The 14,006-nt window shown below is 36.3% G+C and overlaps 1 protein-coding gene across 1 annotated transcript in view; it reads right to left on the reverse strand.

Annotated features, from left to right (window-relative positions):
* Positions 1 to 586: 586 nt before the first annotated feature.
* Positions 587 to 14,006, reverse strand: part of PRTG (protogenin) — a 131,344-nt gene continuing 117,924 nt past the window's right edge. The window contains exons 18-20 of the mRNA XM_054451972.2: positions 13,304 to 13,469; positions 9,644 to 9,748; positions 587 to 9,248 (exon numbers count right to left, since the gene is read on the reverse strand). Of these exons, the coding sequence (XP_054307947.1) occupies positions 8,994 to 9,248; positions 9,644 to 9,748; positions 13,304 to 13,469 (526 nt within the window). The 3' untranslated portion in view covers positions 587 to 8,993. The remainder of the gene's footprint in view (positions 9,249 to 9,643; positions 9,749 to 13,303; positions 13,470 to 14,006) is intronic.

Consider the following 14,006-nt stretch of genomic DNA (forward strand, 5'->3'; position numbering starts at 1 on the left):
TTGTTTTTTATGTAGTTTTTCCCTTCTCATGTTTCATTTCCTTCTCTGATGCTCTCCGCAGTCATCAGAATATCATTTCAAAATGTTACTGCTCTGTTTTTCAGTCCCCATTTCATTCTCAATCCTAGAGATTAAAAAAAAAAAAAAAGAATTGAACTATGTTAGAAAGAAACTTTTTTGGGTTGTATTTTACCTGTTATTTCTAGATGGTTTCGGTGGGAAGATTTTCAGGATTTTCTTACCATTTTAAAATTTTAATACTAAAAAAAAATTTATCATGATTTGGAACTGTGACTATCTGGGCAAGTCCATATCTTTTGGGCTACCTACTATTTAACCCCTGAGGTGAGCAACCATCTACTGGGATGGGAACGTTGTTATTTCCTTGTTGTTATTAAATAGTAAATGTCAGATGAAAGCAATTCTTAGATACCTTAAATAGGTTGGTTCTATTCCTACCTTCTTGGAGTGGATTTTATAGTCATCCCAACCCATGATGTGAAAGCCATCCTCTTATAAATGGAAAGTTTTCATTCTCTATTCCCCCAAAAGAAAACTGAAGAATAAAAGAAAACATGGGTTTCTCTTTTTTAACTAAGGAAAACTTTTATTTAAATTGTGCAATCAATCAGTATTTAGACAGCAGTTTCATAAACATTTTGGCATTTAAACTTTTATTCATTTTTGGCATGACCTATAGGGTAGTATATAAACTACCCAGTGGGGTGGGGGAAGCACTAAGCAATATTTACTATGATACTAGAAAAAAAAACAAATCTACATTATTAAACAAATATGTTTTAAGAAGACACTAAAAAGATACATTCAAAATCAAGGCAAACATTTGCTTTCTTCGTGCAATGGCATTCACAGAACTGATCCCCTGAGTCAAGTATAAAATTAATATAGCTCAGCTCTATAGTCCATTAGCAAGTCTACAAATGCTGCCCTTACAAGAAAATGGTATACGGAGTGAAAGGATCCAGAACACCCATAACACAAAATAATTTAACTGGCTCCCACACTTTCATTTAATTCACATCTCTGAAGAAAATAGAAAAAAAATCATACACAGAGATATAAAATTTTGTCCAACAACAGCAACAAGCAGACACATTTTCTTAACATATGTCCTCTACTCTACTGATAGGCTAAGGCAATGTGTGTGTATTCAGGCTTTGCAATTTCCTATTAACAGGCTCAAGTTGCTAATCATCAGCAATAATTTTCATTTGCAAACAAAATAGATATCCAGAATGTGATAACAGCAAACAGAATATTTTAAGGTCAAGATTTGTAATACTTTTCTTGTTTTTAAACACAGTTCCATAGAAAAAATAAACTTCTGTAACAAATTTTTTTTAAGTTGTAAGTCAAGACTATGTCTATATACCATGAACTACTTACAAGCTATGAACTTAAGGAAATCTGCAAAGCTGTTCACAATTGTTTATGGATAAGAAAAAAGGGAAAATATTTCCTCTAAAAAAAGAAGCCAATCATATAATGCTTCCCAACAAACCCTACATATGAACTAGAATAAACCAGAATCAGGTGCCAGTATGTGTTGCCCTATATAAAATTCATTCATTTGGAATAGTTTGCAGAAATATTAAAATATTCCATAATCTTGAAAAAGATCTTTTAGAGAAAAATCCTAAATATGTACTTTTCTCCTCACCCATCTATCCTGCTGCACAGATCAGATTCTCTCTTTAACTCTTTAAAAGCCAACATAAAAAAAAAAAAAAAAAAACTTAAATTGGAGTAAGATGACTTCAAATTTAGTACTTCAAAAGTACAGTCAATTCCCATTTTCTCTTATGAACTTATCCACCTAACATATGAGTGTTTCAATTTCAGCTATATCTTTTACCAACCACTTTCTTCTATTGGTTTTTTGTATGTGTACAGGAGATGCAAACATTTTTCATTTCAACAAAAGCAAAATATAATTGCAAAGGCTGACTTGTAAAGAAAGAGTCTGTAAGATCTTTCACAGCCTCATACAAATGAGTTTCAGATTATGATTATTTACACTTGAATTTTCTCTTAAATTTTCAAAGTACTGTTGTTTCATTTTGCACAAAAAAATTATCCTCATTTCATGGATGGAGAAGGAACAGAAACAGGTTAAGAATTTTTGTACCAAACGATTCTCAAAATTGTCAAGATTAGAACTTAGGTGCTCCAAAGCCTGACTTATACTTGTTCTGTTTTATGACTCTCCGTTAACTTTGCTCTCTCCTACATTAATGCAAATAATAAATTAGTTTATATTCATAAAAAATCAGGGACTCTTCAGACCTAACAAGAAAGGATTACTGTTTACATATCTGGCTTTTTCAAGTCAATGAATTCCTGTTTGGAATATGGGAGCTACAGAAAATTACAAAAGATAAAATGCAATTCTGAAGACATTGTCGAGTAAGGAAACGCTTGACTAGAAAAGGACTCTAGAAACCATGCCTAGCTTATTTCTAATGTAACTCTAAGCACAAACAGCCTTCAGACACAATTTTAGCTGAGATAAATGGAAGGTTTTGGAGGAGAGAAATTAGGAGATGATAAGGGAGGAGTTACAGCTGCCTAAATCCCTCCCGTGAATAAGTGGATTTAAATAAGGTAGTCTTCTCCTTTTTGATTGGTTATTACTCTGTAGAAAGGTTGTTCTGACACAACCTGGCCTTTGTGGATACAAGGAAAAAAAGGTTGTATCTGATCATACTATGGAAGGCACTATGACCCTGGGTGATTAAATATCTTTTTTTTTTTTTTTTTTTTTTTTTAGCTGAGAAAATGTATCATAGTCCTATACACTTTTGAGAGTAAGGATTAACTAACTAGGGTTTGTATCTTGCCTAAATCACTCACTAGCTGTGACTTTTGGCAAGAGATCAGGAACCTGTTTCCTAATCCCTAAAGTGGGGATAATACTTGCTTTGCAGAATGTAGCAGCAGTTTGCAGAGATGAACCATGTGCTTGCTACACTGTAGATGCTCAACAAATGGTATCATACTACTTCCTAGAGTCGGGAGAAGTTGTAAAATGACCAGCTTTCTTATGCTTACTCAGAGTATTATTCTGGCCTTTCTCATAATGGAGACAGCTTTATCGATTTAGTTGAAGAAATGCTGAAAATTGGGGTGGAATTAGACATTATCTTTTAAAGTTCAAAGAGGGCCAGACTTGCGATGATCCAGAAATTAGAAGAAACTAGAGCTTTGAGAACCAGGAAAAGGCCAATTGGAACCAAAAAACAATGACAAGAAAGATCAAATTTCCTAGGAAATGTATATACATGCTGATGGCATAAGGAGAGACTCTTGCTGAGAAGGATGGGGAATGTGAGGGTTAATAAAACTGAAAAGCAATCAGTGGCTTGGTGAAGCTGAAGAGGGGAACCAGATTTAAAGGCAGAAAGTTGTGAATGTTGTGAATACGTTATTAAAAGAAAACAAAGAATAAACTTGAGCATGGTCCTGTTCATCATTCTGAGTTCCTGTGTTTTGAGGTCGTCCCCCAACTCTTCCCCAGCAACATAACTACTGAAGAGAAAAGGAGAAAGGGTAACTATAAGAAGAGTTTTCAATTTTTTTTCTGAATAAATTCCATAAAGTGAGAGGCAAATATTTAGGATACTTGCTGATAAACATGAGATGTTATTTTATGAAGCACATATTCAGAAAGTTTAAAAATAAATTGTTTCACAAGTATTTTGGAGAGAAAGTTTAGTGTATACTTTTGGTAGGCTACAAGTCAAAGTTTTCATGCTTTTAATCTTTAAAGATCCCCAAGGAGCACATGACTTCAGATTTCCAATCTCTTTAATGCTACAGACATTTTACAGGGATCAGAATTCCACAGAAAGAATGTACATGCTGTGGGCAAAATACTGGCCACCTACAGAAGTCCATGCCCAAATCCCTGGAACCAGTGAATATGTTACCAGACATAGCAAAAGGAACTTTGCAGATGTGATTAAGTTGAGGAACTTCAGTTGGGGAGATTATCCTGGATTATTTAGGTGGGCTCAATGTCATCACTGGAATCCTTAAACCTAGAGAACCTGTATCACCTGGGGTTGGACAAAGAGAAATGATAATGGAAGGAGCTTCAGAGAGATGCTACATGGCTGGCTTTGAAGATGGAAGGAGGGGTTCCCAGCCTTAAAAAACTAGAAAAGGAAATAGATTTTTCCCTAAAGCCTCAAAAAGAAACAGCCCTGCAAGCGCCTTGATTTTATCCCAGGGAGACCTGTGTTAAACTTCTGATCTGCAGAACTTAAGAAAAATTTGTGTTATTTTAAGTCACCACCTTCACGGTAATGTGTTACAGCAGCAATAGGAAAAATAATACAGTATCTGTTAAAAATACAAGACTGTCATGTTAATCTTAAACACCATCAATGGCTTAAAAAGGGAAATTGAGAAGATTAAAGCCTGAAACATACACATTGCATTAGCTTGTGATCTTATGTCCTGAGCATAAATCAACTTAACACAGAATTCTATGGTTACATTCTTCTAAACATCAATAAAAAAATCACAATTAGACAACTGGTTGTGTCTGGTGGTCTCCAGAACCTGCTACTCAGTGCTCACAAACTGCAAAGGTTATTTTGACTATTAAACCAACAGAATTTTATCAGAGACCCATGTGGCAAATGGTCAGGAAGAAAGCCTGCAAAACACATGTGTAGTCTTAGTGACTGTTTCAATATAACTGGAGCTTTTTTTTTTTTTTTTTACATTCAGTATTCAAAATTTACATTCAATAAAACAGAAATGTATATAAGTGAACCACTATAGCTACTGCTGAAGTGAAACCACATCTGGGTATTCTTGCATTAAAAAATAAATGATACTTTCAATTCCAACTTCTTGCGACACGATCTGAATTGTTTTCAAAGGTGTCTGCATAAGAACTTGAACAACGATCCTGGGTTGTCAACCGTGAGCACATTTCTGGCAGAAGTCCTTAACAAAGCCAAGACAAACTGATGCAAACCTTTGTCATTGTTCCCAATGCTGGCATTGCTCGTTTCAAGCACAGACAAAAGTATAGCATTTGACACTAAGAATCTAATTTCTTTGGTATGGCAAAACTGATTTTTGAAAGTCACTTAATGGATAAAGCTGTATTTTTACTTTTAGGCTAATCAAAATATAAAACCCCAGTTTTCATTAAAAATTTTTTCCCTTCACCCAAGGTTCCACTAAAGTTTGAAAACTGAGCTCCTTTGGTGCAATGCAAACATTTCAATTTTACAACTCTAAATTCCAATCTCACAACTTTAAAGAGCACATCTATCAAAGCATAGCCCACTTAAAGAATGACATGATTTGTTTGCCTCTTACATCCTTAGAGATGAAAAGCATCCCTATTATTAAGGGACTGCCTCAAGCCGTCTAAGCTAACCAGGTAACGCTTAAAGCAGGAAGAGAACTATACAGGCTAATTCAGAGGTACCATAATACTCTGCAACATAGAAGCTTGCTGATATTTCTGTTGACATTTCACACTCAAGGTGCTTTGGAAAGTATCACATCATTTGGCAAAAACATCATGTGGCTGAATCAGCAGATTAAATGGAAAGTCCCCATGCATGTTATTTGTATACAGACTGGGTTCCGAAGAGACATGTTTGGTTTAACATAAAAACAAGAAACAACAGTTTAATGTACAACTAAATTTGCCTATATGCGGAGGTAACCTTAAATATCTTTGGTTTTTTTCTTTTTAATCTGCTGATAAAAAGTACTTGAATAAAAACACTGATAAATACCAATATAATTGTATTGCTTTTAATTATGTAAACTTAGCCCTTTGATATCTTTTGCTACCAAAGCTAGATTCTCTATCGGCCTCTAAATAAATTTATTTCAAATCTGCTCATCTTTACTTACTTACAGGCTAATCTATACATCTTAATGGTCTTTGGTATGAAATATTTGGCATAAAAATGACATGCAGGTATCAGTACTTACAGCAAATACATCTTTGGAAAAGAAAATAGTTACCATTTGCATATTAGCCCCTTTGAAGTAAAATACCATGAAATAATACCACTATGAAAAATGAGTGAAAATCTTCACATTTTAATTACAATTTCATACTTAAGACTTCAAAGAAGCTTGCTTTGGTCAAGTAAAAAGAAGTCTTTGCTATATTACTAAATATCTTATTCAATGAGACCAAAGTATTTATTTTTGGTAAAAAAAAAAAAATTTTCTCTCCAACAAGTAGTTTCAACAATATAAAAATACTTTAATACTGTATAGTTGAAGATTTACTCGCTGAAGAAAAAATTATACCTGAAATTCTTTGGAACAATCTGCTGGTAAAGAAAGTATTACAACTTATTTTAAATGCTCTGGTAACAATAAGGTAGTTAACATTACTAATCTATTTAACTACAACAATCAATATAAACCCTATTGTTTTGGGTTAGTAACTACTTGTGTAAGTTTCATATCTATAAATGCTTCTAGTTAATTCAATTTGGGGGGAATTATAATCAAAATTTTATTTTCTACTGAAAATTCTTTGGTAACAGGATTATTATGAAAAAGTCCGTATAAGAACAAAATGAAAAGGTAAAAAATGTACTGGTAAATAATTATCAAATACTTATAGCCTAAAGTTCTATTATAACTATAAGCCTATTCATCAAAAACCAAACAAACAAAATACTTTCCTCAAGGACTTTAGCTCGACTTTTTAGCCATTTAAAACCATTAGAATTCATGTAGTCCTAGACACATCTTCCATAACCATGATGGATGATGTTTCAGCTTTAGATTTTGTTTGCCTTTTAATGAAAGCTTAAAAATAAAATGATCTCACTGTACTTAATTTTAGATACTGATAAAAGTTGGCCCTATATACTTCTACTTACGAACCACAAAGCGCTATACCCTGTCAATCTGCCCATGCTTCCATGAGGCAGCTCAAAAGTAACAAAATGTTCCCTGAGTACAGGAAAAAAAATAACACTAGAATAACTTTAAAAGGAGGTAGTATAAAACAGGAGCTATAAAGGCAGGAGCAGCATTTTTCCTTGCTGCAGACTGTTCACCTAAAGCTCTGCTTTTTTGTTTGTTTTGTGATGAATTCCATACTTAGATAATTAACTGGGGGACTTTGAGTTTAGTTCAGAAATGGTTGCTGGCATTGAACTTTAGTCTTAATCACATCCAGTTTGGCACAAAATTACAGATTTAAAAAAATTAAAAATGTTATATCTATAGTCATTAGACTAGCAGATGATGCTGGGACTATTATCCGCTAATATTCCTTTGATTTTAGAACGTCAGTGAACATGACCCTGCCTCCTCTAGGAACAAAGCATTTCAAGGATTCCTTTTAAAATGATAATCAAAAGTCACTTCCAGAAAATTTGAAAAAATACTTTTAAAAGGATATGGGACCCCTTCTCTACACGTTTAGTTCTTTATCCTCTCTCACTGCTCGGCACCTAGGTAACTGTCTCATGACGGAGAAAAGGCCTATGTTATGTAGCTGAGTAAACAATTTGCTGATTTCAAACCAGCAAGAGGATTAACTCACTCCTGGAGTTAGCATTCCTCATTCACAGCATTGACACTGAAGGAAGATTAAGTAGATACCATGTTCTCTTAAGAATTCAAGAAAACACAAGTAGGGTGGTAGAACTCTGAATATTTATCCCTAAACAAAACTTGCACTTAAAAAAATGCCTTGGTAAGATACTATACATCAAAATAGTTATTGATAAAATCCAAGAAACTCTTAAGGCAACTTTTTGTACTCCTGTTCCTAAACAATTTCATGAATATTAAAAAGGTATAAGGCAAAGAATTTCATTATACTGAAAGGCACTGTTACCATAATAACTTCAAGTTCATTTTACTGTCTACTGTTGCATTTATCTTCATTCTTAATAGTTCATGAAATTTCTTCACTCCTTTAAGCCAAACTGGGATTTAAAAAAAGAAAAAAAAACCACCTTAACCCATTTTCTTTAAAAATCCATATTCTGCATGGGGTTTTGCAACTAATACTGGCAAAGTTGAGGATGCTTTGCAAACTAGACAGTGCAGCCTTTGGCCAACTGTCAGGCAAAGGGGAAGGTAGAAAAGGCACAGTTCTGGGCAGCTTGAGGTTGGGGATACAGGAGATAAAGCACTCAGACTCTAATGCCCAAAACATAAAGGCCTTTTAAGCAACATGATCCCTACCTGGTATTGAATAGTTCTGTTCTCAAAAGAAATATACTTTCTTGTTTTGGTCATTCGTTAGAAGAAATAGCCCCACTTTTCCTCTTCTCAGTGGTTTAACGGTCCTCACAGCCAGAGGTATGAACTTATCCAAACCATGCAGATGTCATAGTTTCTTTTTTTAAAAAAAATCAGAGCTTCAGATAAACATTCTTACTCATCTACCTATATGACTCCTTTGATCACACACATTACACATACAGCAATGAAAACACAATACTACTAGGAAGTATCATTGGTTATGTAGCTGAGATAAACTATAACAACAAATGAGGTAACAAAGTTGTCTTCAGAGTTTGCCAGGAGGCAAACTGAGGTAGATAGTCAGCAAAGGGGCTTTCAAAAGTCTTCCCTTTGCTCCAGTGATATATTTTATAATCCAGTCAAACATCTCGACTGTTCTTTCACATTGCTGACAATGAAACATTCAAATTACACAAGTTTAAAAATAAAAAACAAAACACATTCAAAAAAAGATAAAATACCCCATAAAGATATCAAGACTTTCCCAAAAGGCTTTGGCTCCCTGTTCATTGTCCTTCGAACAGACTTATTGGTGAGAATACCTGAGCATGGCCATCTAGATTGGAAAATCATTTTTATCAAAGCATAGCATGGCAGATGGCGGCTGCAGAACTGAGGAGGAAGTCTGCTCAGTAACGGATGATGTGGCAGGGTCTTCACACTTCCTCACTGAGGAATCTCCACCTGAATCACTGCCAGTGAAAGAATCAGAGGTTGGGGGGTGTGGTACTTATAACTGAGGACAGATGTATCTCATCGTTGGACTCATGAGAGAACCGCCCAGAATCCCCAGTCTCATGGCTGCCTTCACTATTTGCTGAATGTTCTGTATCAGCTGCAACACCAAAGGGTCTTGAGAAGCTGGCTGTCTGACCTGGGGAGCTAGGGGAGTCTTCATCACTGATTAATACAGTGGTGCCTGGCTGGTAAAAGCAGACAGCTGGAGTAAATCTTCTTTGAGGCTAGGCAAAAAAAGATAAGACGGCAATGAGATACCAGACCGATCAAATCCACGAGCAAAAGCTCATCAGGTCCCCCACAGACGGGTGGGAGCACATCAGAATTACCCATGGCAAGCGAAGTGTCAAAAGCTTCTTCAGTGCTTCTGATGCACGCTTCTGCTCCTATCCCTTTCCCCACTGACCCCACTCCCCACTGAAAACCACAGCTCTGATGACTATTCCAACTTCTGTCATCATTCACCTCACTCTCCACAGAGCCATGCCCCAAATTAATAAAATCACAGCCATGAAGAACACAGAAAATTAAAATAAAGCATGAATTCACATTTTCCTTTTTAAATCATCATTTCACATATCACGCATTGCCAAAAATTTTTCTCATTTAGATAGGTTACCTGCTCAACTTGTATCTTCTTTGAGTCTTGGGAAAAAAACCATTTTTTCTTAGAGCTGTTTTTAATTATAGGACCATAGCTATTAATTATCAGGTCAGTTCCTCCCTGAGGAAATAAAGAGGGGAAATGTAAAATATCCTGGTATCATAGATTTCACTTTATCACAAGTAGTGCATACTTTAACTTTTACTACATGCTTCACATTTCCCTTTTCCTTTTTATTTTATTTTAGATTCAGGGAGTACACGTGCATGTTTGTTACATGAGTGGGGTACATATTGTGTGGTAGTGGGGACTGGGCTTCTAATGTACTCATTACCCAAATAGTAAGCATTAGTACACAAAATGCTTAAATGTTAACAAAAATGATCATAGATGTCATCATTTCTTCTTTAAAACAGGCAGTACGGCTGGGCACAGGGGCTCATGCCTGTAACCCCAGCACTTTGGGAGGCCAAGGTGGGTGGATCATGAGGTCAGGAATTCAAGGCCAGCCTGGCCAAGACGGTGAAACTCCGTCTCTACTAAAAATACAAAAATTAGCCAGGCGTGGTGGCAGGCGCCTGTAATCCCAGCTCCTCAGGAGGCTGAGGCAGAGAATTGCTTGAACCCAGGAGGGAGAGGTTGCAGTGAGCTGAGATCAAGCCACTGCACTCCAGCCTGGGCAACGGAGAAAGGCTCCGTCTCAAAAAAAAACAAAACAAAATAGGCCGGGCGCGGTGGCTCATGCCTGTAATCCCAGTACTTTGGGAGGCTGAGGTGGGCGGATCATGAGGTCAGGAGATCTAGACCATCCTGGCTAACACAGTGAAATCCCGTCTCTACTAAAAATACAAAAAAAATTAGCTGGGCATGGCAGCGTGCGCCTGTAGTTCCAGCTGCTGGGGAGGCTGAGGCAGGAGAATGGCGTGAACCTGGGGCCGAGATCACGCCACTGCACCCCAGCCTGGGTAACACAGCAAGACTCTGTCTCAAAAAAACAAAACAAAACAAAACAAACAAACACAAAACAGGTAGTACAACATAGTCAAGGTATTTGTTAGTGGTCAAAACAATATAATAGGTTTATTTTTAAGATTATACATAAAATATATATCCCAAAACACATTAAGATACATATATATGTGCTATATATTCCAAAACTTATTTTCAAATGGTATAGCAAGCAAAAAGTATATAAAGATACAAAATTATGATATTAACAATTATTAATTTGTATATTCAGTACATTATTCTCTCAACCTTTCTGTATGTTTGAAAATTTTAAAAAGCAGATGGGGATAAAAAAACCATAATGAACCCACATATGATCAACAAAATGACATTAGGTGGAGTATCAACTCTAGGGCTAACCCAAGGGAATTAAGAGAGATACTCTCCAAATGTGTGTCTCTCCTTCACTTCAGGCCTCTACCTCTCTGCTCCTTTCATTTTAGTTTCTTTTTTTCCCTACATCATCCTCCCCACTCTGCTTCTCTCCTAACGTCTCTCATATCTACTTCCAAACTAGTAATAATACAATCACAGTTATATATTAGTACTTGTTTTTTTTTTTTTTTTTTTTTGAGACAGAGTCTCGCTCTTGTTGCCCAGGCTGAAGAATATGGCGCGATCTCGGCTCATTGCAACCTCTGCCACCTGGGTTCAAGCAACTCTCCTGCCTCAGCCTCCCGAGTAGCTGGGATTACAGGCATGCGTCATCACACCCAGCTAATTTTTTTTTTTTTTTTTTTTTTGAGACAGTCTGGCTCTGTCACCCAGGTTGGATTGTAGTGGCGCAATCTCAGCTCACTGCAAGCTCCGCCTCCCGGGTTCACACCATTCTTCTGCCTCAGTCTCCCGAGTAGTTGGGACTACAGGCGCCTGCCACCATGTCCGGCTAATTTTTTTTTTTTTTTAATTTTTAGTAGAGATGGGGTTTCACCATGTTAGCCAGGATGGTCTCAATCTCCTGACCCCGTGATCCGCCCGCCTTGGTCTCCCAAAGTGCTGGGATTATAGGCATGAGCCACCGCGCCCGGCCACACCTGGCTAATTTTTGTATTTTTAGTAGAGCTGGGGTTTCTCCATATTGGTCAGGCTGGTCTCGAACTCCCGACCTCAGGTGATACGCCCACCTTGGCTTCCCAAAGTGCTGGAATTACAGGCGTCAACCATCGCACTTGGACTATATTAGTACTTTTTAAGCTCGTGTAAAAGTTTTAGGTTCTAATGTTTTAGATTAATTTGAAATAAGTTCAGTGGCTTAATTTGTATTGAAAAGTAAAAACTAAATTAGGCTGCAAACAAAAAGAAAAGAGAAAGAGCAAATATTCATTTATTCATATTTACCTATAATATGTATTGTATACAATGCTGTACTAGATACAAGTAAATTACATCTGTTGAATATAATTCATAAAATTTAGTATCAAAACTGCCTGAAACTTTGTTATACTTCTTTTATTCTAAATTTTAGGAAAGGATAAAGGAAAAATAATTTATAACAGGGTTTGGCAAACTTTTTCTGTAGAGGGCCAGATCATAACTATTTTAGGCTTTGCAGGCCACATATGGCCTATGTCCCATCATCATCTTCTTGGATTTTTTTTTGTAAACAAACTTTACAAATGTAAAAAACAGCTGGGCACAGTGGCTCACACCTGTAATCCCAGCACTTTGGGAGGCCAAGGCGGGCAGATCATCTGAAGTCAGGAGTTCGAGACCAGCCTGACCAACATGGTGAAACCCCATCTCTACTAAAAATACAAAATTAGTCAGGCATGGTGGTGCACGCCTGTAATCCCAGCTACTCGGGAGGCTGAGGCAGGAGAATCGTTTGAACCGGGAGGTGGAGGTTGCAGTGAGCCGAGATCGTGCCACTGCACTCCAGCCTGGGCAACAAGACTGAAACTCCATCTCAAAAAAAAAAAAAAAAAAAGTAAAAAACAGTCTTAGCTCAGAAGATAGCCACACAAAAACAGGCCCCAGTCTAGCCTGGGTGGGACTGTTTGCTGACAACTGATTTATAGCACATTGGTTGTGGGAGCTATTCCAATAACGTACAATATCTAAAGTTGTAATGTGACTAAAAATAATTTTAAAAGTTATTGTTCACAATGCTTACAACAGCACTATTATTATATATACTGGAAAGGACATGAAGTAACTTCTTCCAGTGGTGTTTCTCTACAGCTTTCTTCAGCCATAAAATGAAGGATCTTGAGGCACCTATTTAGATGCTCCATATTTTTAAAAATGGCATTCATACTTGGGATGTTCTGATAAGCAATTAAGTTCAACAATCAGCCAAACTAAGTCAAATGGATTAACAAAAAGGTGACCACCCAGTAAATACAGGTCAGGCCAAATTATAGTAAATATAGACTAATGACCATGGTGTCCTTGGTTAAGACAACTTCACTTCATATAATCTCATCTAACTGAGTTTTTGTTACCTCCTCACTTTTTTCTATAACTCTTTCTCACCTTTTATCTATCCTCACCTTTTTCCCCCTAAATAGTTTATGTAAGGAATGATCTGGGTAAAATTTCAATATTTCATTAATAAGAGTATTGGTATAGTACATTCAACATACAATTTTGGGGGAAGTACATTTTACAGACACAGGGAGGATGAATGGAAGAACGGCTTATGCAGCAAATCCCGCAGCTCAGTACCTTTGCATCAATGAAGCTGTTTGGCATGATCATTGGCATTAAAGATTCTTCATTTCCTACAGCTCCTTCCAGGTTCTTTCCTACCTCATTTCTACTAGCTAAGGAGGCACTGGTATGAGGTAACTGTTGAGTTCCATTCTGTGTCGTCTTGGAAGCAGATGATTTCCTAAAACATTGGCAAGAAGAGGAAGTCTTCTAATTTCATAGAAGATGCAGGCAAATGAACCACCTGGCCTATCAACAAAACTTTGTAAGCAATGAAGTTCTTTAATACACATTTCTCAAATATTTTTAGAATCGAGTGTTAGATTTTAACTTACTGCTGCAAACTTTTATTATTTGAAGAGGCATCTTTATTTCTTTTTGCCTCGATGTCTACTTCATCTAAAATTACTCTCTACAATTTTTGTTGCTTATTCATAATTTGTGCAGAAATTACAATTTTTAACTTATATTTTCCCCTTAAGGTCTGAGGATTATTACACTAGCATAACAATTCACTTTCCAATTAATGATGGTAAATTTAGAGTAGTACTTCAAGATTTAGGCAGTACTAAATGTGCATAAATGTGCACAAATATTTTATTAAAAAATTCTTAAAGTGAGAAATTTGGACAATAAAACTAAGGCAGTTCAATATACACAAAAATGTTAGAACTATTTCATTAACATAATGTTTTGAGTAGTATGTTTCTATGTAGAA

Source organism: Pongo pygmaeus, chromosome 16 (assembly GCF_028885625.2).
Source record: "Pongo pygmaeus isolate AG05252 chromosome 16, NHGRI_mPonPyg2-v2.0_pri, whole genome shotgun sequence".
Lineage (NCBI taxonomy): Eukaryota > Metazoa > Chordata > Mammalia > Primates > Hominidae > Pongo > Pongo pygmaeus.